Raw genomic sequence first — 25267 nt, 5'->3', positions numbered from 1 at the left:
GATAAAACAACAAGCTGTTAAATTATCTTATCAGAGTCATGCAGTTGATTAGATTAAAGCTTCCACATTTGCCAACATGCAGGCACATACTCCTAAATCATTTTCAATAAAAGCCCAGATGTCACCTTAACCTTTTCACAACACAGGTGCTTTGACTGTTATTGGTTAGAAGAAGCTGATCCAAGGACGTCTGATGCAGAATTTTGAAATCTCCCTGCCTAGTTAACTCTCCACAGAGTTGTGTTAATATCTGCTTTAACTTTAAATGAGACAAGCACTTTTCAGAACTTTAGTGCATATTTACTGTGTAACCCCTAATTCTAGTGCTGCAGAAAATTATGGAATGTTTTCACCAGCTCATAGAAAATGTGTTTGAGGCATTTTTTGCAATGTTAGGGCAGTGGTAATGATTTTTAAAATGTATGTGATTATTTGTCTTGCAAGTGCTAAGTATTTTCTGTGAAATGCTGCCTTCCTGATGTCACAGTAACTAAGTGTTTCACAATTTCCACATTGAAATATAGCATATTTGTCGTATTAAGTTAACTTCTGTGTGTTTACAAAAGATAGTTTCATTTGGCACTATTTATAATGTACTATTTACATATGGATACAAAGATAATTTTCTAATTAAATTATTGGGTCACCCTCTCTTGTGAGAGTATCGTTGCATTTTTATGATTCTCCACAGAGTGTGCTATTCATAGAGTATTGGATTAATTTATTTGTGTTCTTTCATGAATGTGAAAAATCGATAAGAATTGGGTTTCCAGTCGGATTTGGGGTACAGTATGGATCTTGATTTTCTTCATTCTAAGTACTTAAACTTTTTTGGAACAGCCATGCAGTGTTACAAAATTTACTTTTGAATCACTGTCATGTTGTATCAAAAATAGGACAGATTGTCACATCAAAGCTGTGAAAGACACCAACAATTTTGACATTTATACTATGCCACTAATATAGTAAAATACCTCAAAGGGCTCCAGGGAGGCAACAATGAGTGAAGGGAGAATGGTTAGTAATGGCAACCAGAAACATGATGGAAGAGATACTTTCTGGGAAATCTATTGGATGAAGGAGGAGAGGTTGCAAGGTGAGATGATTTACAGAGAAAGTTTAAGAAGTGTTAGGCTGATGTGGAAGTGTGCATGCTGAAGCACAGTCATGTTGGAATTTGCAGTGATTAGGGAGGGATGAGGCCACATAGGGATTTGTTGAAGAAGACCAAATCAATGCATTGGCCTAGATTGTGCTTGTGTAGACACATAGGTTCAAATTAAATAGGTTAGGATGGATGGGGTCATTCTTACAAGTTATGTATGGGCTGAATTACATGTTGGGAGGTTTTTTTTCCCCTCAGAATAGTGGATCTGTGGAACGATGTGCTGCTTTGTGCAGTATGTGCTGATTTGCTGAATTTCTTAAAGCAAAGACTGGGCCTGTTTCTGGTTAGGGCGGAGGTCACCTTGTATAAGAGGTAGGTACTTTGTAACGTTAATCAGGGCCAGGTTGGCCTCCTGGACTACTTTTGATTGTCTAAAGAGATCAGGGAGGAAATTTCCAGATTTGTTTTCCTCCCTAATTAGCCTGGGTTTTTATCTTTTTTTCATCTCATGAGACTACATGACTCCAGATGAGGTGGGGAATCTGTCTGCATTGTAATGCATTAGTTTTCATAGCTCTATGAGACAGGCTGGTAGGTCCGTTTTTGTCTTAGTTTTTGTATGATCGTATCACATCCATTGTAGTGGAGTGGGCAAAAGGGGAAGCCAACACAGAATTTACTAGCTTTGTTGGGATATGGAGTGGAACCAAACTAAGCAGGTGAAACTGATGGATTACAGAGGAGAGATGGTGGAGACAGATGCAGTGGTTGGTTTGTATTGAATGTTTTGAAGGCGAGTGGTCAAGTCAAGCAATGAAGGATAGTCCAGTGGTTAGACTTTGACTGAGGAAGTCCGTGCTGTGGGCAAGACAGTAACTAGATTGAAAGGGTTCAGAAAGTTGGACTCCGAGTTGGGTGATGAAGAAGTTCATTGTTAAACTCCTGATAGCCAGTTGGTTAGTGATGACTTTACTCAGTTTAGATTTATTCACAGAGTGAAACGTTACAAGTTAGACCTCATAACTTAACTACACCAAATGCCACTTCAAATGTGCTCCAGTAACAACCCAATAAATGCCCCCCGCTTGTATATATTTAACAACAATTGACATACAATTAATATTCAGTTATGCTAGAGAGGCAGGGTAAGGTTTGACAACTCACTAGGGGAGAGTGAAAATACTGAAGGTGTATTTTCGAGATGTGGCATTATGGCACTGGTCCTGAAGGAAGGATTGAGTTTGAGGAGAGGGAGGCAATGAATAGTTTGGTGGACATGCGGCCAAGAGGGGGGGTTACTGTGTGTCTGGGTTAGTAAGCAGCAACGAGGGAGCAGTACAACAGGGTGAGTGTAGCTGCTGTATCAAGGCAGTTGCAAGACCAGAGAGAGGAAACTTAAGAGAATGTTAGAAAGGAAACCAGGGCTGTAGTAATTTCCATGGGTAGAAGATGACAGTTGAGATTGTTGAAAGAAAAAGTGGTGTGCGTGATAATGGCAACAAACAAACGATCAGCAATATCTTTTGTTATGTGCGCATTTCAACTGCCAATCTGGACTCCATCCCATTACGTCTCTTCTTTCTGTATATGCCATAGAATGATATAGCACAGAAAGGGCCCTTTGAGCCTGAAAATGGCTCTTTGAAAGAGTTATCCAATTAATCCCATTTTCTTATAGCCCTGCAAATGTTTCCCCTTCAAGTATTTATTGAAGTCTGCTTCTACCACCCTTTCAAGCAGGATGTTTCAGATCATCATACTTGCTGTGTAAGAAAAGATTTCCTCATCTTGCCTCTGGTTCTTTTGCCAATTGCCTTAAACCTATGTCCTCTGTTTACTGAACCATCTGCCATTGGAAAGAGTTTCTCTTTATTTATGATTTTGAACATTATTAAATCTTCACTTATCCTTCTCTGCTCAAAGGAGAACAACCCCAATTTCTCTAGTCTCTTACCCATACTGACATGCAATTATGCCATCTTTGATTCCTTCTTTCTTTGGTACTTTGTCCCTCTTCTCCAGTCCCAACTCTAATGCCTCACTAGCCCTTGGCTTTTTTCCATTCCTGTCACGATGCCTGGCTTGAATCATCTCTGTGCTTCTTTACATTTTCTGAAGGGCCAATTGAGGCACTTTTTGCTGCCTCCTTATGAATCGCATCCCCAACTGCCCCATTCTACTCTCTCAATAACTGTTATGACCAATGCAGTTGGTAGAGCTGAGTTATTTAAAAATTCCAGAGGGAAACTTTAAACAACTGTCATAGTCTATAATTTTAAGTGTTATGTTTGAGATGTGACTCTAAATTCAGGAATCAGACCACCAGTTCTCGAGGTTTTACATTAAACTAAATAAAACATTTTATTAATTTACACAAGTTAAAATATATATACACATGGTTACAAATTACTACTATCATAACTTTTAACAAATTCCCAAACTAATCTCCATTAAGGCAACAGCAGCCTATAGACTTAACCAGACACCAGGCAAAGCATTTTCGCCTTACGAATTCAAAATAAGGTTCTTTTCACTTTGGTTCCTGTGGCGATAGTGGTAGGCTCACAGCTGCTTTGATGTTACATTTCCTCTGCCCTGCACACACACAACTGCTGAAGTTATACCTAGCACCGCTCATTGAATGTAAATTCTCATTGTATCACCAGCCTCTTTGAACTCCCCCTTTTAACAACAAAACCCCTTTCATAGTACCAATTTTATTAGTAATATAAACATATTGCTTGGTATCTGCTAGCTAAGTGGTAGTTTTCACCCCACTTCTTGAATGCTCGATTCAAACAATGCAAATGCACCCTATCTCTCTTACATATCAAAACTAGTACACATCAAAGCACCCAGACTAGTTGGCTTTAATCCAATTAAGACACACCCACAGACTAAACCTCTATTTTGAAAGAAAAATATTTTCCAATAATATATATATATATATTAATAGTTTCATGACAACAACCTTCGCCCCCCCCGAGTTAGTTTAGCTTCTTGATTTATTAGGGAATCAAAAGTTATGAGGGCAGGCAGGAAGGTGGAGTTAAGGCCACAGTCAGATCAGCCATGATCTTATTGAGTAGCAGAGCAGGCTCGATGGGCCAAATGACTTACGATCTTGTCTTGCATAAAAAAAAATACAACTACCCAATCCTGCTTCATAACCGAAAAAATGTTCAGCTCAAGTTTGCATATGAAAAAGAACCAGAGTCAAATTACAATTTCCTGTCTAACGGCATGCCTTCAGTCATATAATCTAAATAAAATTTCCAGAGTAATGGGTCTCTCTAGAGGTAATTTATTCTGTAGCAGATGACGAGTCAAAAAGAGGACACGTTTATCAAATAGAATGTGGAAAAAGTATCATAGAATATAAAAACCATTTCTATCACTTTTTCTAATTTACCTCTTATTTTCTTAATTTTGTCCCATTTCTCCCTGTGTGCCACTATTTTCCATGTCTCGTAATGCATGCAGGAAGCTCAAGAATCTGGTCACTTCAGGAGCAGAAACAGGAAATATTTCTAAATTATCCATCTGTACAGCAATTGCCTTGATCTGAAGTGTTATTGTTATATAGAATGGAGGTACATGTTAGTTTTTTTTTTAAAGTTGTTGTAGTTTCAGGCTGTATCAAAGGGACCCCTGAGAAGACAACACTTTTGTGGAGTGTTTTCTTAATCCTAGTCCTTTTTGGAGTAATTTTCTGGTATTTCATTCTTGTTTTTGTACAAAAAAAATTCTTTTTTATTTGTTCCTGGGATGTGGGTGTTGCTGGCAAGGCCAACATTTATTACCCATCTCTAATTGCCCTTGAGAAGGTGGTAGTGAGCCGCTGGAAGACAGTTCCAGGATTTTGATCCTGTGATAATGGAGGAATATTGGTATAGTTCGAAGTCAGGATGGTGTGTGTCTTGGAGGGGAACTTGCAGATGGTGATGTTCCCATGCATCTGCTGTCCTTGCCCTGCTAGGTGGCAGAGGCCGTGGGTTTGGAAGGTAATGTTGAAGGAGGCCTGGTAAGTTGCTGCATTTTGTATGTGGTACATACTGCTCCCACTATGGTGAAGGGCGTGAATGTTTAAGGTGGTGAATGTGGCGCTAATCAAGTGGGTTAATTTGTCCTGGATGGCGTTGAGCTTCTTGAATGTAGTTGGAGCTACACTCAACCAAGCAAGAGGAGAGTATTCCATCACATTCCTGACTTGTGCCTTGTTGATGGTGGACAGGCTTTGGGGATTCAGGAGTTGAGTTACTCGCCTTGGAATTCCCAGCTACACACTGCTTCCACTGTGGTGAAGGTGGTGAATGTGGCGCTAATCAAGTGGGCTAATTTGTCCTGGAACGCGTTGAACTTCTTGAGTGTAGTTGGAGCTACACTCAACCAAGCAAGAGGAGGGTATTCCATCACATTCCTGACTTGTGCCTTGTTGATGGTGGACAGGCTTTGGGGAGTCAGGAGGTGAGTTACTCGTGTTGGAATTCCCAGCTGCTGACCAGCTCTTGTAATCTCAGTACTTATATGGCTGACCTAGTTCAGTTTTTGGTCAGTGGTAACCCAGAATATTGATGACTGTGTCTACAAGAGTAGGTCAGAGGCTAGGAATCCTCCGGCGAATAACTCACTTCCTGACTCCCCAAACCCTATTCACCATCTACACAACACAAGTCAGGAGCGTAATGGAATATTCTCCACTTGCCTGGGTGAGTGCAGTTCCAACAACACTTAAGAAGCTTGACACCATCCAGGACAAAGCAGCCTGCTTGATTGGCACCCCATCCACAAACATCATTCCTCCATCACTGGCGAAGAGTGGCAGCAGTGTGTACCATCTACAAGATGCACTGCAGAAATTCACCAAGGCTCCTTAGGCAGCACCTTCCAAGCCCGTGACGGCTACCATCTAGAAGGGCAAGGGCAGCAGATGGATGGGAACACCACCATCTGTAAGTTCCCCTCCAAGCCACTCATCATCCTGACTTGGAAACATATCACCGCTCCTTCCCTGTCGCTGGGTCAAAATCCTGGGACCCCCTCCCTAACAGCACTGTGGATGTACCTACACCACAGGGACTGCAGCGGTTCAAGAAGGCAGCTCACCACCCCCTTCTCAAGGGCAATTCTGGATTGGCAAATATGGCCAGTGACGCCCCTATCCCTTAAAGAATAAGAAAAAATCCATTGTATGTCTAAGGTTGATGATTAGATTCTGTCTTGTTGGAGATGGTTATTGCCTGGCACTTGTGTGGTGTGAATGTTACTTGTCACTTGTCAGCCCAAGCCTGAATATTGTCCAGGCCTTGCTGCATATGGACATGGACTGCTTCAATATCTGAGGAGTTGCAAACGGTACTGAACATTGTGCAATCATCAGCGAACATCCCCATTTCTGGTGCAAAGAAGGTCATTGATGAAGCAATTGAAGGTGTTTGAGCCTAGGACGCTACCTTGAGAAACTCTGCCCTCCAACAGCTACCTCTTCCTTAACCAGTGGAGAGTTTCCCCCCCAATTCCATTGACTTCAATTTTTCCAAGGCTCCTTGATGCTGCACTTGGTCAAATGTTGCCTTGATGTTGTGTACATTCACTCTCGCATCCTCTCTTGTGTTGAGCTCTTTTGTCCATGTTTGGACCAAGGCTGCGAAGAGGTCAAGAGCTGAGTGGCCCTGCAGAACCCAAACTGAGCATCAGTGAGCAGATTATTGCTGTGTAAGTGCTACTTAATAGCAGTGTTGATGATCCCTTCCATCACTTTGGTGATGGTCGAGAGGAGTCTGATGACGGCACTAATTGGCTGGATAGGATTTGTCCTGCTTTTTGTTGCTAGCACATACCTGGTACATATTTCTTGTCTTTGGAGTTCCTTCCCTTATATTCAGCTATTGCTTTTCCTCCCCTTTTCAGTATTTTTAAAATAAAATTCAAGTACTTAATTTCCCTTTATGTCCTTCCCCAGAGTTTTTTCCTTGTTCTTGCAGTGCTGTTGTTCTGCCTTTTCACTTCACTGATCTATGATTTCCTAGGTATGTTTGTATTGCCTGGGGCAGCTCAACAGCACGGAAATGTTACCACAATGATTGATTATTGCTTTGCCCATTATATTACCATTCTCAATTATTGTAAACCTTATTTTTGATGTGTTTAATGTTATGGCTGCCAAAGTTGTATTTTGTGAATTTCACTTAGCCTTCCAGCCAGTTCATTGTACGCAATTATTTGGAACACAGCTTAAATAGTGAGTCATTTGAGAGCACCTCCTTGTTTCAGCTGAATTGACTTTGGAATTGTTGCTAAACCAACTGACCTTTTGTCATGGTAAAAATTATTGTCATTGTTTATTGATGCATTGCTTAAACCTCCAAACAATCTATCCTGTCACATCACTCTGTTATTTATGATGAGACTGCAGAAAATTCAGGTTTTAAATCTTGTCAAATAAGGCTGCTAGTCCTTCAAATGTCATTGCAGACTTTGGGAACAGTAAGATCACGTTTTTCTATTTTTGTTATTCATAACGTACCTGCATCAAGAGATGTTTCTTCTTTCCTCCTTGTCATTGTTTTCTTTCTTCTGCTTCTGTATTTGGGCGTTGGAAATTCACATACGCAGTTTCAACCTATTATGGGGAAGTTTGGTAGAAAGGCCACGTGTTGAAATTAATAAGTCTAATTAAATGTATAGTATCACATGGTCTGTTGCTTTTCCTAGGGGGCATTTACTGTATAATGTGTAGAGGGTTCTCTTATTTGCATGGTTATGTATTCCTAGCAGTGATGGCATGTGGTGAATAAAGCTGCCTTCAGTCAGTTTGGTGATGTATTTTGGCTGACTGCTATACAACCAAAACCAAACTCTCAGATATTGAAACAAGATGGATGACTATTAATTTCTACTATTGTATTATTGGCCTTTTGAGAATTTAAAGTCATCTGTTTTGATCCTCTGTAGCATTTTCTTTGCATTCATTGTTGCTCGTCCCCTTCCCTGTAGTGCCAAATTCGCTTTGGAGGAAGAAAAGAAATTGCATCAGACACTGACAGTCGGTAAGAGAAATACCAATTTGTTCCTGACTTGGTGATTTATTTGTTTATTGCTTTGTTTGTGTAACATATTATTATTTTTGTTTTCATTTCAGATTTCTGAAATTTAGTTTATTGTTTTTAATCAATATTGAAAAAAATATATTTTCAGATGTATGGAGTACTTTTAAAATTGTTAATTTGATTGTAACTTAGTAAATTAACTTCAAAACACTCCTTTCCCCAACCCGGTCTTGGCTCAATGGTAACACATTTGACTCTGAGTCCAAAGATCATGTGTTTAAGCCCCACACCAGGGCTTAAGCACATGGCCTAGACTGATGCTTTAGTGCAGTGGTAAGAGAATGCTGTACTGTTGTGGATGTTGTCTTTCAAATAAGACATTCACCGAGGGCCCATCTGTCCTGTCAGGTGGGCGTAATCTGGTACTGTTTGAAGAAGAGCATGGGCATCCTCCCAGTGTCCTGCCCAATGTTCATCCCACAACCAACATTTGGTAATTAATTGCATTGATCTGTGTGGGAGACCTTTAGTGTGCACAAGTTGTATACCATGTTTCCCTGCATTACAAGAGTGAGCACTTCAAAAGCACTTCATTGGTGCAAAGTGCTTTGGGGCAACTTGAGGTTGTGAAGGGCACGATATAAATTCAAGTTCTTTCTTTCCTTCCTAGTTTTAATTATGACCATATTTATACCTAGTACAATGTGTTCATTTACAGTGGACTGAATTTTGTGGACCTAATCTCTTTCAACTTCACAGTGTCCATAGGAACTGAACAAATCAAGCCAGCCTTCAAACTGGATATGAAATGAAATGAATCCATACTCCAATCCTCCTTGACATGACTTTTCAAAACACAACCTCCAATCCTAGTGTTACCATCTCTGCCAGCCTCATTCTTAGATTGGAACATGTTTACCATCACATTTAATTTCTTGGGAGAGACCCCATCTTATTGTTGCACTACACAGCCCATTTAGTGCTCTCGGATAAATATGATTCTTAAAAACCAGTTCAAAAAAAAATTAGCTGCTTTACAGAATTGCAACAAAAGAAAGGGCTTTGACCAGTGCTGCTGAGGTGGAAGGTTATGTACAAGGTTCGTCCAGGGAAGGTCATAGTTCAGTCTGAACAAACTGACTTGTATTTGTGTTACCACACTTGGCTTAGCAGATATGGCTCTCTCAGTTTGTGTTTGTTCAGATAATCCTGTGTCCACTATAAAAGGGAACATTCTAAGATTTATTGTAACTATTCTACACCACTTCTCAGGAAAATAAAATATTTCTTAGTTGGATCCTCAAAGTACTATCATGTATTTTTGAAACCATTGTGCATTTTAAACTGCACAGTGCTTGAAAGAGCAAAACAGTGATACATCCAGGTTTCTCATTATGGCTGTACTTGCACTGGAAGAATTGTGGTTGTTGGCTGAAGGCAGCTTGTTGAATTTCAGATTTAGTACCAGGGGTGGCCAAACTTAGTGAACAAAAGAGCCACATACAACGATCTTCAGATGTTCGAGAGCCAAAAGACATGAACAAACTTTACACAGGCTAATTACTTCTAGTGGAAGTCTTGTGGGCCTCCATCCTGGCTGTATGTCTTTGAAAATCAGGGAAGGAAAGGAAGGAGGCACTGTGCATGCGAAAAGAAAGAGTTTTAAGTGCCAAACTGTTTTCCTTGCCTCCTTAGTCCCATTATCCACTTTTGAAATATTTTGTATGGCATATTTCTAAACAAATTATTGACCTCTACCTACCTTACTACACCAGAGATCTAAAAAACTAACAAAAGCTGATCATAATCCTTTTGTAAAGAACAAATCAAAAGCTTAGTGTTAATGAATGTAATAATTCTTATTTGATTTAAAACTGACTTTTTATTGATGCAGGCATCACTATTTTCAAACTTCATCAGAAAATAATTGTCTGATATATTTGCTGAAAATATTTGTAGTTCTCTGATGTGTAGAATTAAACCGTCCTTAGTGCTAGCACAGTGCAGGCAGTTGTAAGCCTGATTAAGTGCAATTAAACATCTTGCAATAAAATTATAGTATGTTGTTTGAAGTTCTAGAAGATAAATTGATATTAATTAAAACCTTTATTTCTTTATACATGTGTTTTTTTCGTATCTGAATTTATACCTGAATAACAATCATGTGTTCTGCTAGCTACTCAAATTTGGGCTAAGTGTTTAAATATTTTCCGAAACATCTGTATTGATGTTTTTCAGCTACATGTCCAAAAAGACATTTCTTAGCAAATTACTTTTGCCTCTCAAGTTTCAGCTGGTGTCAGGTGTTTTATAAAGGTGGAACTTTTAAAGGCATGGCTTGTGAACAAAGTATTTTATCATGCATTTCACTTGTTCTGTTAACAGGGTGATCTGTCTGTGTGCTCAGTTTGAGACCGTGTTACAGCACGGCTTAAGGAGAAGCAGAGGATTAGCACTCACAGCAGCTGCTATCAAACAGGCAGCAGGATTCGCCAATAAAACTGAAACAGGTAATCATTGAATAAAAAGCTATCTGTAGGTCTCTTTTTTACATTATTAAACTAAACAGTTTTCCATATTGAATTGCTGTGGTCATTATGGACTAATTAAGCTTTAGAATATAATGTTCTTTATTAGGAATTCTGAATGTACCTCTCCATGAATACTTGTCAAATCATTTATAAGCAAGAATTTGGTTTGTCAGAATTAGATTTGTAAAATACTGCTGATGCTGGAAATCTGAAACAAAAACAAAAATGCTGGAAATATTATGATCAGCATCTATGGAGAGAAACTAAGTTAACATTTCAGGTCGAGATGACCTTTCATCAATACTGAAGATAGATCGAAATATAAACGTTTTTAAGGCAGTGGAATGGGTGAGGGGAATAACAAAAGGTAAGGTCTGTAATAGGGAGGAGAGCAGGAGACATTAAATAGCAAAAGATTTTGTGATGTAACAGCTAAAGAGATTAGATTTCTTCACACAGGTGTGAGTGCGATGAGGTCCAAATTATTTTTGTTTCCAGATGCACCAGGAAGCTAATAAGTCAATTGTCAGCGCATGTCTGTGAGCCACATCTGGCTCTTTAATATCTTAATTGCACCTCTTTAACCTTTTGGGTGGGGTTTTATTTGGGGCGGTTATTTGGGCAGGTACAGTCATGCACCCTGAACTCCAGCATTCTCTGATTTGTGAGTGGCAAGCACCATTTTAAGGGATCAAGATTCAGGAGTGGGGACTAGGATTTTCTGAAGAGAACAGCAGGCAACTTGATAAATGGACAGCACTGTTAAGTCAGGAGCACCAAAGTGGTGAGCGATTGGTTATAGTTGATTTTCGCCTCACAGTCAACTTGTTGCTCATGATGAATTTTGAGGTTCCTAGCTTAACAGAAATAGGTATTTTTAAAATGCAGGTGCAGAGCTTAAATTAGTCCTATACATGGACTTAGTTCTAGGTTGTGCCAAGTAATTAAAAAAAATGGATTCAGTGGCCTTCTTGTGTCATTAACTTCATAATTTGCATACCAATATGAGGTAGTGAAATAAGAAAATGTTCAAACTGTTCATTTTTCTTTGTGCAGTCAAGTTATTTAATAGCTTGTTTGAGGCAAAGTATCTGTCTTTTCATTCTTAATTTCTTTATTTTTCTCCGCTGTAATCTCATTGTATTGTCTCTTCTCTTCGAAGATATTGTAATTCTTGTTCGGAAGCCCAATATTTTATTAGTTTTTTTTAATCTGCGAGCTGGATTATGACATGTGTACCTGAGTCTCTAAATCCCTTTACCCGTCTTCACCATCGCCCCCCACCTTCTCCATTTCACGATTTACATTATATTAACAGTTTGACACTGTTATGCCCAAAGTGTACTACCTTATACTTTATTGCATTGAACCATATCTACTGTAGTTCTGTCTACTTGCTTTATCAATCTTTGCAATTTTCTGCTCATTTTTTCACATCTTAATTTTGTATTGCTCACTCTATTCCTAAATCTAGGTTAAAAAAATACCCAAGGGCAGCATTTTCCTGTCGGCGAGTGGAGGGTGGGGCCTGCTTGCCGACACGTAAAATGACGTGCGGTGACATTGGGCAGGCGTCCCGACGTCACTGCACATCATTTAGATTTTCAGTTTGGCAGGCGCGCAGCCAAGTCGGCTGCTCACCTGCCGAACTGTCAAAGGCCTATTAAAGCCATTTAATTAAAACGGTTAAATGAGCTCCCCATCCAACCTTAAGGTTGGGGGGCAGGCGAAGAGCCCAGGCGACCTTCGCACTTTTCATGAAACCTCATCCACGGGCGGGGTGAGGTTTCATGAAGTGTTTTAAAATTCAGTAAAAATTGTTTTAAAAGTTCATTGACCTGTCCCAGCTCATGTGACACTGCCACATGAGGGAACATGTTTTAAAAGTTTTTTTTTTCTTTGATTTAAATTTTAAAACCTTAAACTGATCTCCCTGTGGCACCCCCGTGCCTCAGGGAGATCTCAGCGCTCTTTCACGGGCCTTAATCGGCTTGCCCATGTAAAATGGCGTGTCCCCAATCGGGGTTGCTGATCAGGTTTGCGCCCGCCCCCACATAACCCCTTGACGGGGGGGAAAATGCTGCCCCAAGTCTTTGAGGAACATCTCCCAGCAATCTAAAAATGTCCCTTTAATCCCAACTCAAACTCCCAACCTGTTTCCTATTCATGTCACAAGACTATTTCTATTAACAAGTGCCTCAACTTTAGCTAGTAGTATCTTTTTAAAAAATTTATTTTGTGAGATGTGGGCATCACTGGCAAAGCCAGCATTTGTTGTCCATCCCTAATTGAACTGAGTGGATTGCTAGGCCATTTCAGGAGGCAGTTAAGAGTGAACCACATTGCTGTGGACCTGGAGTCACACGTAGGCCAGACCAGATAAGGATGGCAGATTTCCTTCCCTAAAAGACATTAATGAACAAGATAGGTTTGACAATTAATAGTTTCATGGTCACTATACTGAGACTAGCTTTATATTCCAGATTTTATTAACTGAATTTAAATTCCACCAGCCGCCATGGTGTAATTTGAACCCTTGTCCCCAGAGCTTTAACCTGGGCCATTAGATTATTAGTTCAGTGACATTACCACTACACCACCATCTCCCCATCTTGTGATTCAGGCTAGTATAAAAAAAAAGGTAATTTTGCAGAAGGTCAACAGAGTTACAAGTATTGCACAACCCTACCCGCAGTGCTGTTAGGAAGGGAGTTCCAGGGTTGTGACCCAGTGACAGTGAAGGAACGGTGATATATTTCCAAGTTAGAATGGCGAGTGACTTGGGAACTTCCTGGTAGTGATGTTCCCATGTGTCTGCTTCCCTTGCCTTTCTAGATGGCAGTGGTTGTGGGTTGGGAAGATGTTGACTAAAGAGCCTTGGTGAATTCCTGCAGTGCATCTTGTAGATGTTACACACTGCTGCTACTGTGCGTCAGTGGTGGAGGGAGTGAACGTTTGTGGATGTGATGCCAGTCAAGTGGGTTGCTTTGTCCTGGACCGTGTCAAGCTTCTTGAGTGTTGTGGAGCTGCACTCATCCAGGCAAGTGGGGAGTATTCCAACACACTCCTGACTTGTGCCTTATAGATGGTGGACAGGCTTTGGGGAGTCAGGAGGTGAGTTACTCATCACAGGATTCCTAGCCTCTGACCTGCTCTTGTAGTCACAGTATTTATATGGCTAGTCAGTTCAGTTTCTGGTCAACGGTAACCCCCAGGATGCTGATAGTGGGGGATTCAGTGGTGGTAGTGCCATTGAATGTCAAGGGGCGATGGTTAGATTCTCTCTTGTTGGAGATGGTCATCGCTTGGCACTTGTGTGGTGCGAATGTTACTTTCCACTTGTCAGCCCAAGCCTGGATATTGTCCAGGTCTTGCAGCATTTGGACGTGGACTGCTTCAGTATCTGAGGAGTCGTGAATGGTGCTGAACATTGTGCAATCATCAGCGAACATCCCCACTTCTGAACTTATGATGGAAGGAAGGTCATTGATGAAGCAGCTGAAGATGGTTGGGCAGAGGACACTACCCTGAAAAACCCCTGCAGTGATGTCCTGGAACTGAGGTGACTGACCTCCATCAACCACAATCATCTTCTTTGTGCTAGGTATGACTCCAACCAGTGGGGAGGTTTCCTCATTCCCATTGACTCCAGTTTTGTTCAGGCTCCTTGATGCCACACTCTGTCAAATGCCTTGATGTCAAGGGCAGTCACTCTCACCTCACCTCTGGAGTTCAGCTCTTATGTCCATGTTTGAACCAAGGCTGTAAAGAGGTCAGGAGCTGAGTGTTCCTAGCAGAACCCAAACTGGGTGCCAATGAGCAGGTTATTGCTAAGCAAGTGCCGCTCGATAGCACTGTTGATGACCCCTTCCATTACTTTACTGATGACTGAGAGTAGAATGATAGGATGGTAATTGGTGGGTTGGATTTGTCCTTTTTGTGTGCAGGACATACGCAGGCAATTTTCCACATAGCTGGCTAGAAGCCAGTGTTGTAGCTGTAATGGAACAGCTTGCCTAGGGGTGCAGCAAGTTCTGGAGCACAAGTCTTCAGTACTCGAATGAATACAGGCCTAGTCGGCCCAGTCTTACCTCATAGGACAATCCTGCCACCCCAGGAATCAGTCTGTGAACCTTCGCTGCACTCTCTCTATGGCAAGTATATCCTTTCTTAGGTAAGGAGACAAAAATTGCATACACTACTCCAACTGTGGCCTCACCAAGGCCCTGTACAGCTGCAGTAAGACATCCTTGCTCTTGTGCTCAAGTCCTCTCGCAATGAAGGCCAACATACCATTTGCCGCCTTAACTGCTTGCTGCACCTGCATTCTTGCTTTCAGTGATTGGTGTAGAAGGATACCCAGGTCCCTTTGTACATCAACATTTCCCAATCATTCACCATTTAAATAATTCTCTGCCATTCTGTTTTTCCTGCCAAGGTGGATAACTTCACACTTATCCATGTTTTACTGGATTTGCTATGTATTTTCCCACTCACTCAACCTGTCTAAATCACCTTGAAACCTCAACACCCTCTTCATTGGTCACATTTCCACCAAGTTTTGTGTCGTCTGCAAACTTGGAAATATGACATTTGGTTCTCTCGTCCAAATCATTGATGTATATTGTGAATAGCTTGGGCCCAAGCATTGATCTGTGCAGTACCCCAATAGCCTTGACCTGCCATTCAGAGAAAGACCCATTTACTCCTACTCTCTGTTTCCTGTCAGCTAGCCAAATCTTAGTCTATGGCAATATATTACTCCCAATCCCATGTGCTTTAATTTTGCACACTAACCTCTTATGTGGGACTTTATCAAAAGCTTTCTGAAAATCCAAATACATCACATCCGCTGGTTCTCCCTGATCCATTCTGCTAGTTAACTCCTCAAAAAAAACTACAGTAGATTTGTTGAACATGATTTCCCTTTCATAAATCCATGTTAACTTTGTCTAATCCCGTTGATGTTTTCTAAGTGTCCTGTTATCACATCCTTTATAATAGTTTCCCTACTACTGATGCTAGGCTAACCGGTCTGTAGTTTGCTGTTTTCTCCCTCACTCCTTCTTAAAACAAAACAATGGCCACCTGAGGATCACCCGACTTCTCTTGTGGATTGAAATACCACCCCCCTGTCTCGAGGGAACAAAAGGAACTTTCCAGACTTAAGTTGACTCAATGCCTTTTCTTGAAACTAATTCAAAAGGGTAATTTCAAATTGATTAGGTCATTTGGGTACAAAGACAGTGGCTGTTTCAAACTCTCAATGTGAAAGCCATCACCCAGGATGTACAATTGACCTAGCCACCCATCGTATTTGGAAAAGGATTTTGGACTTGTAACAGGTTACATGGCGAGACGATGATGTTTGTTGCCTGCTTTTAAAATAACAACAGGAAGCTGTTCTTCAGACAGATTCCACCGAAAGATATGAACCAGCTGCAAGACATCAAAGCAGCCGAGGTAATAAACAGCAATATCTTAAAAGTGGGAGATTCCTAACAAAGAGGAGTACTTTCTTCAACCTGTTCTAACTTTCAGTTCATATGAGTGCCAGCCTGCTGGAAACTCAGCCATTAAAAATCATGCAGCTTGCTGAAAACCCCTTACCTTACAAGACCTCCACCTCAATTAAAGCGCCACCTTTATCTAAGAAACTACAGGGCTGCCACGAAAGAGACTGAGATTTCATAAATGTTAATTGTATGTTTTTTTTAAATCACCTGTTTCTAATCTTTGTGAGAGTGATAGCGTGGGTGAGTCAAGTGAGTGAGATGTCATGTTTTAAAGCTCTGGGCAATTGTGTAATAATAAATAACCTTCCTTATTTTTAAATTCATAAATTGAGAAAATCACTCTTGTGGGGAAGAAAACACCCACCACTTATATACAAAAATACTGATCACAGGCAGTAAAAGGAAACAAATTTTGTCTGTGACAATTCTTTGAGTTGTTGGAAGGCAGCATAGCTGAAGACAGTGCTCAGTAATTCTTAGTTGAGCATTTTTATGTTCAGTATGAGCCAGTATTTCCGGGAAACTAAGGTGGGTTAGCGTGGGTTGTGCATTCATATGACTGAGATTATTGTCTGCATGATTACGCTAATGAAAAACTGACTCAAGGTTTATGCACTGGGTTGAGAATGGGTGTGTGCCATGCATGCACACATACAGCCAATGTGTACTTCACAGAACCAAGAATCAGATGAACTTGGGTTTGGTCTACAGAAATACTCACAGAAATGAGAATTTGTATTTGGCTCACTGGCGTGTACTGTGTTCAATATTGAAAGCTAAAATATAAAATGAAAGATTAATAACAATCATAATATGAACATATTTTAGATCTGAAACGCTATAAGGACGTAACATAAGAAATAGGAACAGGAGTAGACCATTCGGCCCCTCGAGCCTGCTCTGCCATTCAATAAGATCATGGCTGATGATCTTGTGTTTCGATTTCCACATTGTCATTTAACTCTGATAACCTTTGATTCCCTTGCCTAACAAGAATCAACCTCCCTCTGTCTTAAAAATATTCAATGCTTCCACCACCTTCTCAGGCAGAGAGCTCCAAAGTCGCACAACCTTCAGAGAAAAAATTTCTCCCCATCTCTGTCTTAAAAGGGCGACCCCTAATTTTAAAACACTGTCCCATAGCTCTGGACTCACCCAAAAGAGGAAACATCCTTTCGATGTCCACCTTGTCAAGGCCGTTCAGGATCTTGTATACTTAAATCAAATCACCCCTCACTCTTCTAAACCCCAGTGGAAACAAGCCCAGCCTATCCAACCTTTCCTCATGAGACAACCCACTCATTCCAGGTATCAATCTAGTAAACCTCCTTTGAACTGCCTCCAATGCATTTACATCCTTCCTTAAATAACGAGACCAAAACTGCACACAGTATTCGAGGTACGGTCTCACCAACGCCCTGTATAACTGAAGCATAACATCCTGACTTTTATGTTCAATCCCTCTTGTAATAAAGGATAGCATTCCATTAGCCTTCTTAATTACTTGCTGTGCCTGCATACTAATCTTTTATGACTCATGTACTAGAACACCTAGATCCCTCTGCACCTCAGAATTATGCAGTTGTTCTCCATTTAAGTAGTACTCTGCTTTTTTGTTCTTCCTGCCAAAGTGAACAACTTCACATTTTCCAACATTAAATTCCATTTGCCAGATCTTTGCCCACTCGCTCAACCTATCTATATTCATCTGCAACCTTCTCATGCACTCTTCACAACATACTTCCCTACCTATCTTTGTGTCATCTGCAAATTTCACTACTATGCCTTCAATCCCCTCATCCAAGTCATTAATGTAAATCATAAAAGGTTGAGGCCCCAGTACAGATCCCTGTGCGACTCCACTCGTCACACCCTGCCAATCTGAAAAAGACCTATCTCTGCTTTCTGCCAGCCAGCCAATCTTCTATCCATGCTAATATGTTACCCCCTACACCACGTGCTTTTATTTTCTGTGATAACCTTTGATGTGGCATCTTACCAAATGCCTTCTGGAAATCCAAGTACAGTACGCCCACAGGCTCCCCTTTATCCACTGTGCATGTTACTCCTTCAAAAAATTCAATAAATTAGTGAAACATGATTTTCCTTTCACGAAACCATGCTGACCCTTTCCGATTGCCTTGAGCTCTTCTAAGTGCCCAGTCATTTCCCCCTTAATGGTCGATTTGAACAGCTTCCCTAAGACAGACGTAAAGCTAACTGGCCAATAGTTTCCTGTTTTCTGCCTCCCCTCTTGAATACAGGGGTTATATTTGCTACTTTCCAGTCTGATGGAAACTTTCCAGAATCTAGCAAATTTTGGAAAATTAACACCAGCGCATTGACTACCTCATTAGCCACCTCTTTTTAAGACCCTAGGATATAATCCATTGGGACCCGGAGACTTGCCAACCCGCAGCTCCGTCAATTTACTCAGTACCATTTCCCTGGTGATTTCAATTTCACCAAGTTCCCCTCTCCCTTTCACCTCCTGATTTGCAGCTATTACTGGAATGTTCTTTGTATCTTGTATAGTGAACACAGAAGTAAAATATTTGTTCATTTCTTTCTCCATTTCCTTATTATCTACTATTAACTGCCCACTGTCACTCTTTAGCAGACCAACACTCACTTTACATAGTCTTTTCCTTTTTAAATACCTGTAGAAACTCTTGTTATCTGTTTTTACATTTCTAGCTAGCTTCCTCTCATACTCTAATTTCTTCCTCCTGATTAACCTTTTAGTCATTCTCTGTTGTTCTTTATTTTCTGTCCAATCGTCTGCCCTACTACTCAGCTTTGCGGAGTTGTATGGTTTTCCTTAAGTTTGATGCTTTCCTTAACTTTTTTAGTTAACCACAGGTGGTGGTATGTTAAATGTGTCAGTTAAAAATACATTTTGAGAGCCAATAATTAAGCCCAAGAATGAATTCCGTAATTTATTTAACTTTATATGAAAAATTATGCCATATAGAACAGAACATTTTTCATATGTGTGTTGAGACACATTAGAAGAATTTTTTTTCAAAATAACTTTCCCATCGTAAATGTAGAAAAAATTGAGTGATAAAGCATCCTGCCAAAATAAGATTTTTTCTCTGCATCATATGATGTGAGACTGCAAAGCGTTACAATTTCCGTAGAGGCTGATAACTTTTAAAAAGAAATTTGAACTTCGTTATTAGCTGAAAGAATGACCTGACGAGATTTCACATTTTGAAACTTTTTACTGCAACAATTGACTAAAAAGCACAATTAACTCAACACATTTCAGTGGGCAACTTACTCTTTTAACTACAGAAAGTGACATTCTTCTTGTATACTTATCACCCACCGCACTCTCCACAGATTTACAGTCCTTTTCATAAACAGTCCACAGTTGCTCTCAGCTTTCAGTGGGTTCCCGTATACGATTTACTGAGTAGTAACTTCAAGTGACCGTCTCCAGGTGCTTTCCTCAGTTTTCAGAGTGTTCCTTAAATCCACCGCCAGCAGTAACGCCTGTCCCAATGATTCTCCTTCCTCCTGGTCATGCAAGGTCAAATCAGGAATCCTTAGATGTCTGCAAGATGCATCTCTTCAATTAGAGACTGTCTCCTGTTGTGGCATAGCGGATGGTAAATGCCAAACCGCTCAAATCCTGGAGGGAAACTTGAAACAGCTGCCACAGCCATTTTGCAATTTGTATTTTATTTTGAGATGCGTGCCTTGAATTCAGTCGTAATGAGTCCATCAAGACTGAGATTTTTTACAAAATTAAATTAAACATTTATTAATAAAAGAAAACATTTTAAGCACATACATAGGTTTTAAATTACTACTATGATAATGCCTAGTTCCCCTAATTAATCTGACTCCCAGTTACACCTCCGTTAAGGCAACAGTAAAACAAAATAGATTTTAACAGACGCAGGCAAAGCGCACAATACCCTGGACAATGATATTCAAAGTGAATTTTCTTAGATTCAGTTCCTGTAGACAGCAACTTGATGCTTAGAGGCTGGAGGCTTTTCACACTTGTCTGAGATTTTAGAATGCCTTCCCCCTTCCACATAACCTCATCTCCTTTATACATGTTTCTCCCTTTTCAGTGCAAATTCCATTGTCCCAATATGCCGTTGCAACTTTCTCATAAATAAATCTTTCATAGTACCCATAGTAACCTTTGGGAAGAATAAACACACTGTTTGGCCTAGCCTCTTATGGCTAGGTGTAACATCTCATCATCCCTTTTAGATTCAAACTACTCTAGTTTACCTAAAAATGCAAATATTCCTCACACCTCACATTCTAAAACTTCAACCATCTTTATATATTTAGCATTTCAAACCTAACTTCCCTTTGCATAACTCAAAAGCTCCAGACTAGCTGTCTTCAATTCAATTAAATCCCACACATGCACACCTACACACAGAGAAACTAATCCAAACCCCACTATTAACCTAGCTTTACAGTAAATCACAATATTATGAAAATTATTATATTCTCTTGACACTCCCACCTGTATCTGGCCGTGGTAGCTTGTAAAATCAAGTAACCTTTTCTCTCCACTGACCACACAGAACTTCTGCTGTATGTAATATTCATCAATTTGTAGGGAAGCCTGTAACCTGCACTCAAAAATGGTTTTCTCTGCCCTCTTCCCCATGGCAACGTGAAATGCATTAACCTTGTATCCTGGTAGAAATGCTAATTAGCCATCTTTGATCCCACCTCCCTTTCATCTTGGAAGTAAACAGACAGACTACAGCACAGCTCCCTCCTTAACAGCACTGTGGGTGTACCGACATCACATGGACTGCAGCAGTTCAAAAAATCAGCTCACCACCACCACCACCTCCAGGGCAATTAGGGATTGGTATCAGATGCTGGCCTAGCCAGCCCACGTTCCGTGAATGAATTAAAAAAAAAAAATTACAACTGGATGCCAACAACACCTTCCTGGGACTTTGGGAGACTCAAAGTCAATGCATGGTAAACATAGAGACTGGGCATTGTCTTCTAGTGTAAGTACCTTGCACCTTTTCAGTAAAACAATCTGAACCAAAACTGAACCTTCTTTTGATCTCTTAAGAATCCAACCACCCAGGTTTACCGATAGGCAGATTGCAGGACAGATCGCAAAACCCTCTTCATATGTCCTAAATTTTAAGGTACTCAAAATATAATAATAAGACCATATGACGTAGGAACAGAAGTAGGCCATTTGGCCCATTGAGTCTGCTCCACCAGTCAATGTGATCGTGGCTGACGTGATAACCCTCAATTCCACTTTCCTGCCTTTTCCCCATAACCCGTGATTCCCTTACTGATCAAAAATCTGTCTATCTCAGCCTTGAATATACTTAATGACCCAGCCTCCACAGCCCTCTGCAGTAAAGAATTCCACAAGCTCACTGTCCTCTGAGGGAAAAAATTCCTCCTCATCTCTGTCTTAAATAGGCGGCCCCTTACCCTGAGATTATGCCTACTTGTCCTAGACTCTCCCACAAGGGGAAACAACCTCTCAGCATCTACCCTGTCAAGCCTACTAAGAATCTTATATGTTTCAATAAGGTCGCCTGTTATTCTGCTAAACTCCAATGAATGCAGGCTCAACTGACTCAACCTCTCCTCATAAGAAAGTCCCTCCATTCCCGGGACCAACCTAGTGAACGTTCTCTGGGCTGCCTCCAATGCCAGTATATCTTTCCTTAGATAAGGGGACCAAAACTGTTCACGGTATTCTAGGTGTGGTCTAACTAATGCCTTGTATAGTTTTAGCAAGACTTCCCTATTTTTATACTCCATTCCCTTTGAAATAATGACAAACATTGCATTTGCCTTCCCTATTACCTGCTGAACTTGTGTGCTAGCTTTTTGTTATTCATGCATGAGGACCCCCAAATCCCTCTGTGCTGCAGCCTTCTGCAGTCTTTGCCCATTTAAATAATATTCAGCTCCTCTATTCTTCTGCCAAAGTGCATAACCTCATATTTCCCACATTATATTCCATCTGCCAAGTTTTTGGCCAGTCACTTAACCTTTCTATATCCCTCTGTATTCTCGTGTCACCCTCGCCACTTGGCTTCCCCCCTATTTTTGTGTCATCCACAAACTTGGCGATAGTATGTTCACTTCCTTCATCCAAGTTATCTTATATACCTCATAATTGTAACAAATGTTGGGATGTCACACACGTATCCTATAGCATAATTGGCATATGAAAGCCCTATTCCCTCTGCGGCCAGGTTTGCAAATGATCGAAAACACCTTTTTAATTGTGTGTGCGTGTGTGTGAGTATGTATATATAGCAAAATAAAAACAGAATTACCTGGAAAAACTCAGCAAGTCTGGCAGCATCGGTGGAGAAGAAATCAGTCAACGTTTCGAGCCCTCATGGCCCTTCAGCAGAACTGAAGCATAGTTTCAACAAGGGAGAAATATAAATTGGTTTAAGGTGGGTGGGGGGGAAGAGACACATTGAGGGTGTGGTGTGAGCAGATAATCAAAAGATGTCAGAGACAAAAGGGTCAAAGAGGTGTTGAAGGTGGTGGTCTTTGTCTGAGAAAAGTGCTAATTAAGAATGCAAGACAGGATATTCAAAGTACAGCTCTAGTGGGGGTGGGGTGGAAAGACTAAAGGTTTTAGTTTTAGATTTAAAAATAATGGAAATAGGTGGGGAAAGAAGAATCTATATAAATTATTGAAAAAAAAGGCGGGTGGGGGGGGGAAAAGAAACGGGGTGGGGATGGGGGGAGGGGGAGTTTAAGATCTAAAGTTGTTGAATTCAATATTCAGCCCAGAAGGCTGTAAAGTGCCTAGTCGGAAGATGAGGTGCTGTTCCTCCAGTTTGCGTTGGGCTTCACTGGAACAATGCAGCAAGCCAAGGACAGACATGTGGGCAAGAGAACAGGGTGGAGTGTTAAAATGGCAAGCGACAGGGAGGTTTGGGTCTTTCTTGCGGACAGACCGCAGGTGTTCCGCAAAACGGTCGCCCAGTTTGCGTTTGGTCTCTCCAATGTAGAGGAGACCGCATTGGGAGCAACGAATGCAGTAGACTAAGTTAGGGGAAATGCAAGTGAAATGCTGCTTCACTTGAAAGGAGTGTTTGGGCCCTTGGACGGTGAGGAGAGAGGAAGTGAAGGGGCAGGTGTTGCATCTTCTGCGTGGGCATGGGGAGGTGCCATAAGTGGGGGTTGAAGAGTAGGGGGTGATGGAGGAGTGGACCAGGGTGTCCCGGAGGGAACGATCCCTACGGAATGCCGTCAAGGGGGGTGAAGGGAAGATGTGTTTGGTGGTGGCATCATGCTGGAGTTGGCGGAAATGGCGGAGGATGATCCTTTGAATGCGGAGGCTGGTGGGGTGATAAGTGAGGACAAGGGGGACCCTATCATGTTTCTGGGAAGGAGGAGAAGGCGTGAGGGAGGATGCGCGGGATATGGGCCGGACACGGTTGAGGGCCCTGTCAACGACCGTGGATGGAAAACCTCGGTTAAGGAAGAAGGAGGACATGTCAGAGGAGCTGTTTTTGAAGGTAGCGTCATCAGAACAGATGCGACGGAGGCGAAGGAACTGAGAGAATGGGATGGAGTCTTTACAGGAAGCGGGGTGTGAGGAGCTGTAGTCGAGGTAGCTGTGGGAGTCGGTAGGCTTGTAATGGATATTGGTGGACAGTCTATCATCAGAAATTGAGACAGAGAGAAATTGAGACATATATAGACTCTCTACAGCTGTTGATTTGTTACTCACTGCTTACTGGCCTTTTGTGTATACGGTTGTGCCTTACATGTTACAAGCTGGAAAGCCTTCAGTTACCTACATTTCTCTGAAAATGTTTATGTACTGCCCTGTGTTTGTTCAAAATAATGTGTCCATTTATCACAATTTAAGTGAAAGGGGCTATTTGGAACAATTAGGGATGGGCAATAAATGTTCACCTTGCCAGCAACCCTCAGATCCAATGAAATAATTAAAAAAAAAATCAGCACCCATCATCTTGAAGAGCACAAAAACAAATTTAAAATGTAGTTATATTATATTGCATTTCTGGGAACTGAGGGAAAGCTCTCTACTGGTTGTAGTTATGCCTAATGCAAAGGAAGATGGTTGTGGTTGTTGGAGGCCAATCATCTCGGCCCCAGGACATCGTTGCATGAGTTCTTTAATGTAGTGTCCTAGGTCCAAGCATCTTCAGCTGCTTCATCAGTGGCATTCCCTCCAACAGGGGCAGTAGGAAGCATGTTTGCTGAAGATTGCACAGTCTTGTGTACCATTTGCAATCCCTCAGATGCTGAAGCAGTTTGTGCCCACATGCAGCAAGACCTGGACAACATTCAGGCTTGGGCTAATGGGTGGCAGTTAACATTCACACCACACAAATGTCTGGCAATCACCATCTCCAACAAGAGAGAATCTAACCAACTCTCCTTGACATTCAACGGCATCATCATTGCTGAATTCCCACCACCAACAGGCCTACTGTTACCAGCAGAAACTTAACTGGACCAGCAGTAGAAATGCTGTGGCTACAAGAGCAAGTTAGAGGTTGGAAATTCTGCAGCGAGTAACACACTTCCTGACTCCCCAAAGCCTGTCCATCTTCTGCAAAGCACAAGTCAGGAGTGTGATGGAATACTCTCCACTTGCCTCAATGAGTGCAACACCAACAACACACGTGAAGCCCTACACTCTCCAAGGCAACGTGGCCCACTTGATTGACGCCCCATCCACCAAAATAAACATTCACTACAGCTGCACCATATACCATCTACAAGATACTTTACAGCAACTCAGAAAGGCTCCTTCAACAGCGTCTCAGGCCCAGGACCTCAACCATGTGGAAGAGCCAGGACAGCAGTGTGAACACCACCACCTGAAAGTTACCCTCCAAATCATACACCTTCCTGATTTGGATCTATATCGCTGTTCCTTTACTAGATCAAAATCCTGAGAATACCTCCCTAATAGCACTGTGAGTGACCTACCCTACATGGATTGCAATGGTTCAAGAAGGCAGTTCTCTGCCATTTTCTCCAGGGCATTTGGTTAATTGAGAATCCATAATATGGCAGATTGCATTT

At 41.3% G+C, this 25267-nt stretch overlaps 1 protein-coding gene across 2 annotated transcripts in view; it reads left to right on the top strand.

Moving 5' to 3' along the window:
* The window catches only part of snx29 (sorting nexin 29), a 504385-nt gene that overhangs the window by 19547 nt on the left and 459571 nt on the right, over positions 1-25267 (top strand). For both annotated transcript variants that reach the window (XM_078559132.1, XM_078559133.1), the window contains exons 3-4: positions 8105-8157; positions 10543-10667. In XM_078559132.1, coding sequence (XP_078415258.1) covers positions 8105-8157; positions 10543-10667 — 178 coding nt within the window. The remainder of the gene's footprint in view (positions 1-8104; positions 8158-10542; positions 10668-25267) is intronic.

The sequence above is a fragment of the Cetorhinus maximus genome, chromosome 15, assembly GCF_964194155.1.
Source record: "Cetorhinus maximus chromosome 15, sCetMax3.hap1.1, whole genome shotgun sequence".
Lineage (NCBI taxonomy): Eukaryota > Metazoa > Chordata > Chondrichthyes > Lamniformes > Cetorhinidae > Cetorhinus > Cetorhinus maximus.
This window is presented reverse-complemented; position numbering and strand designations above follow the sequence as displayed.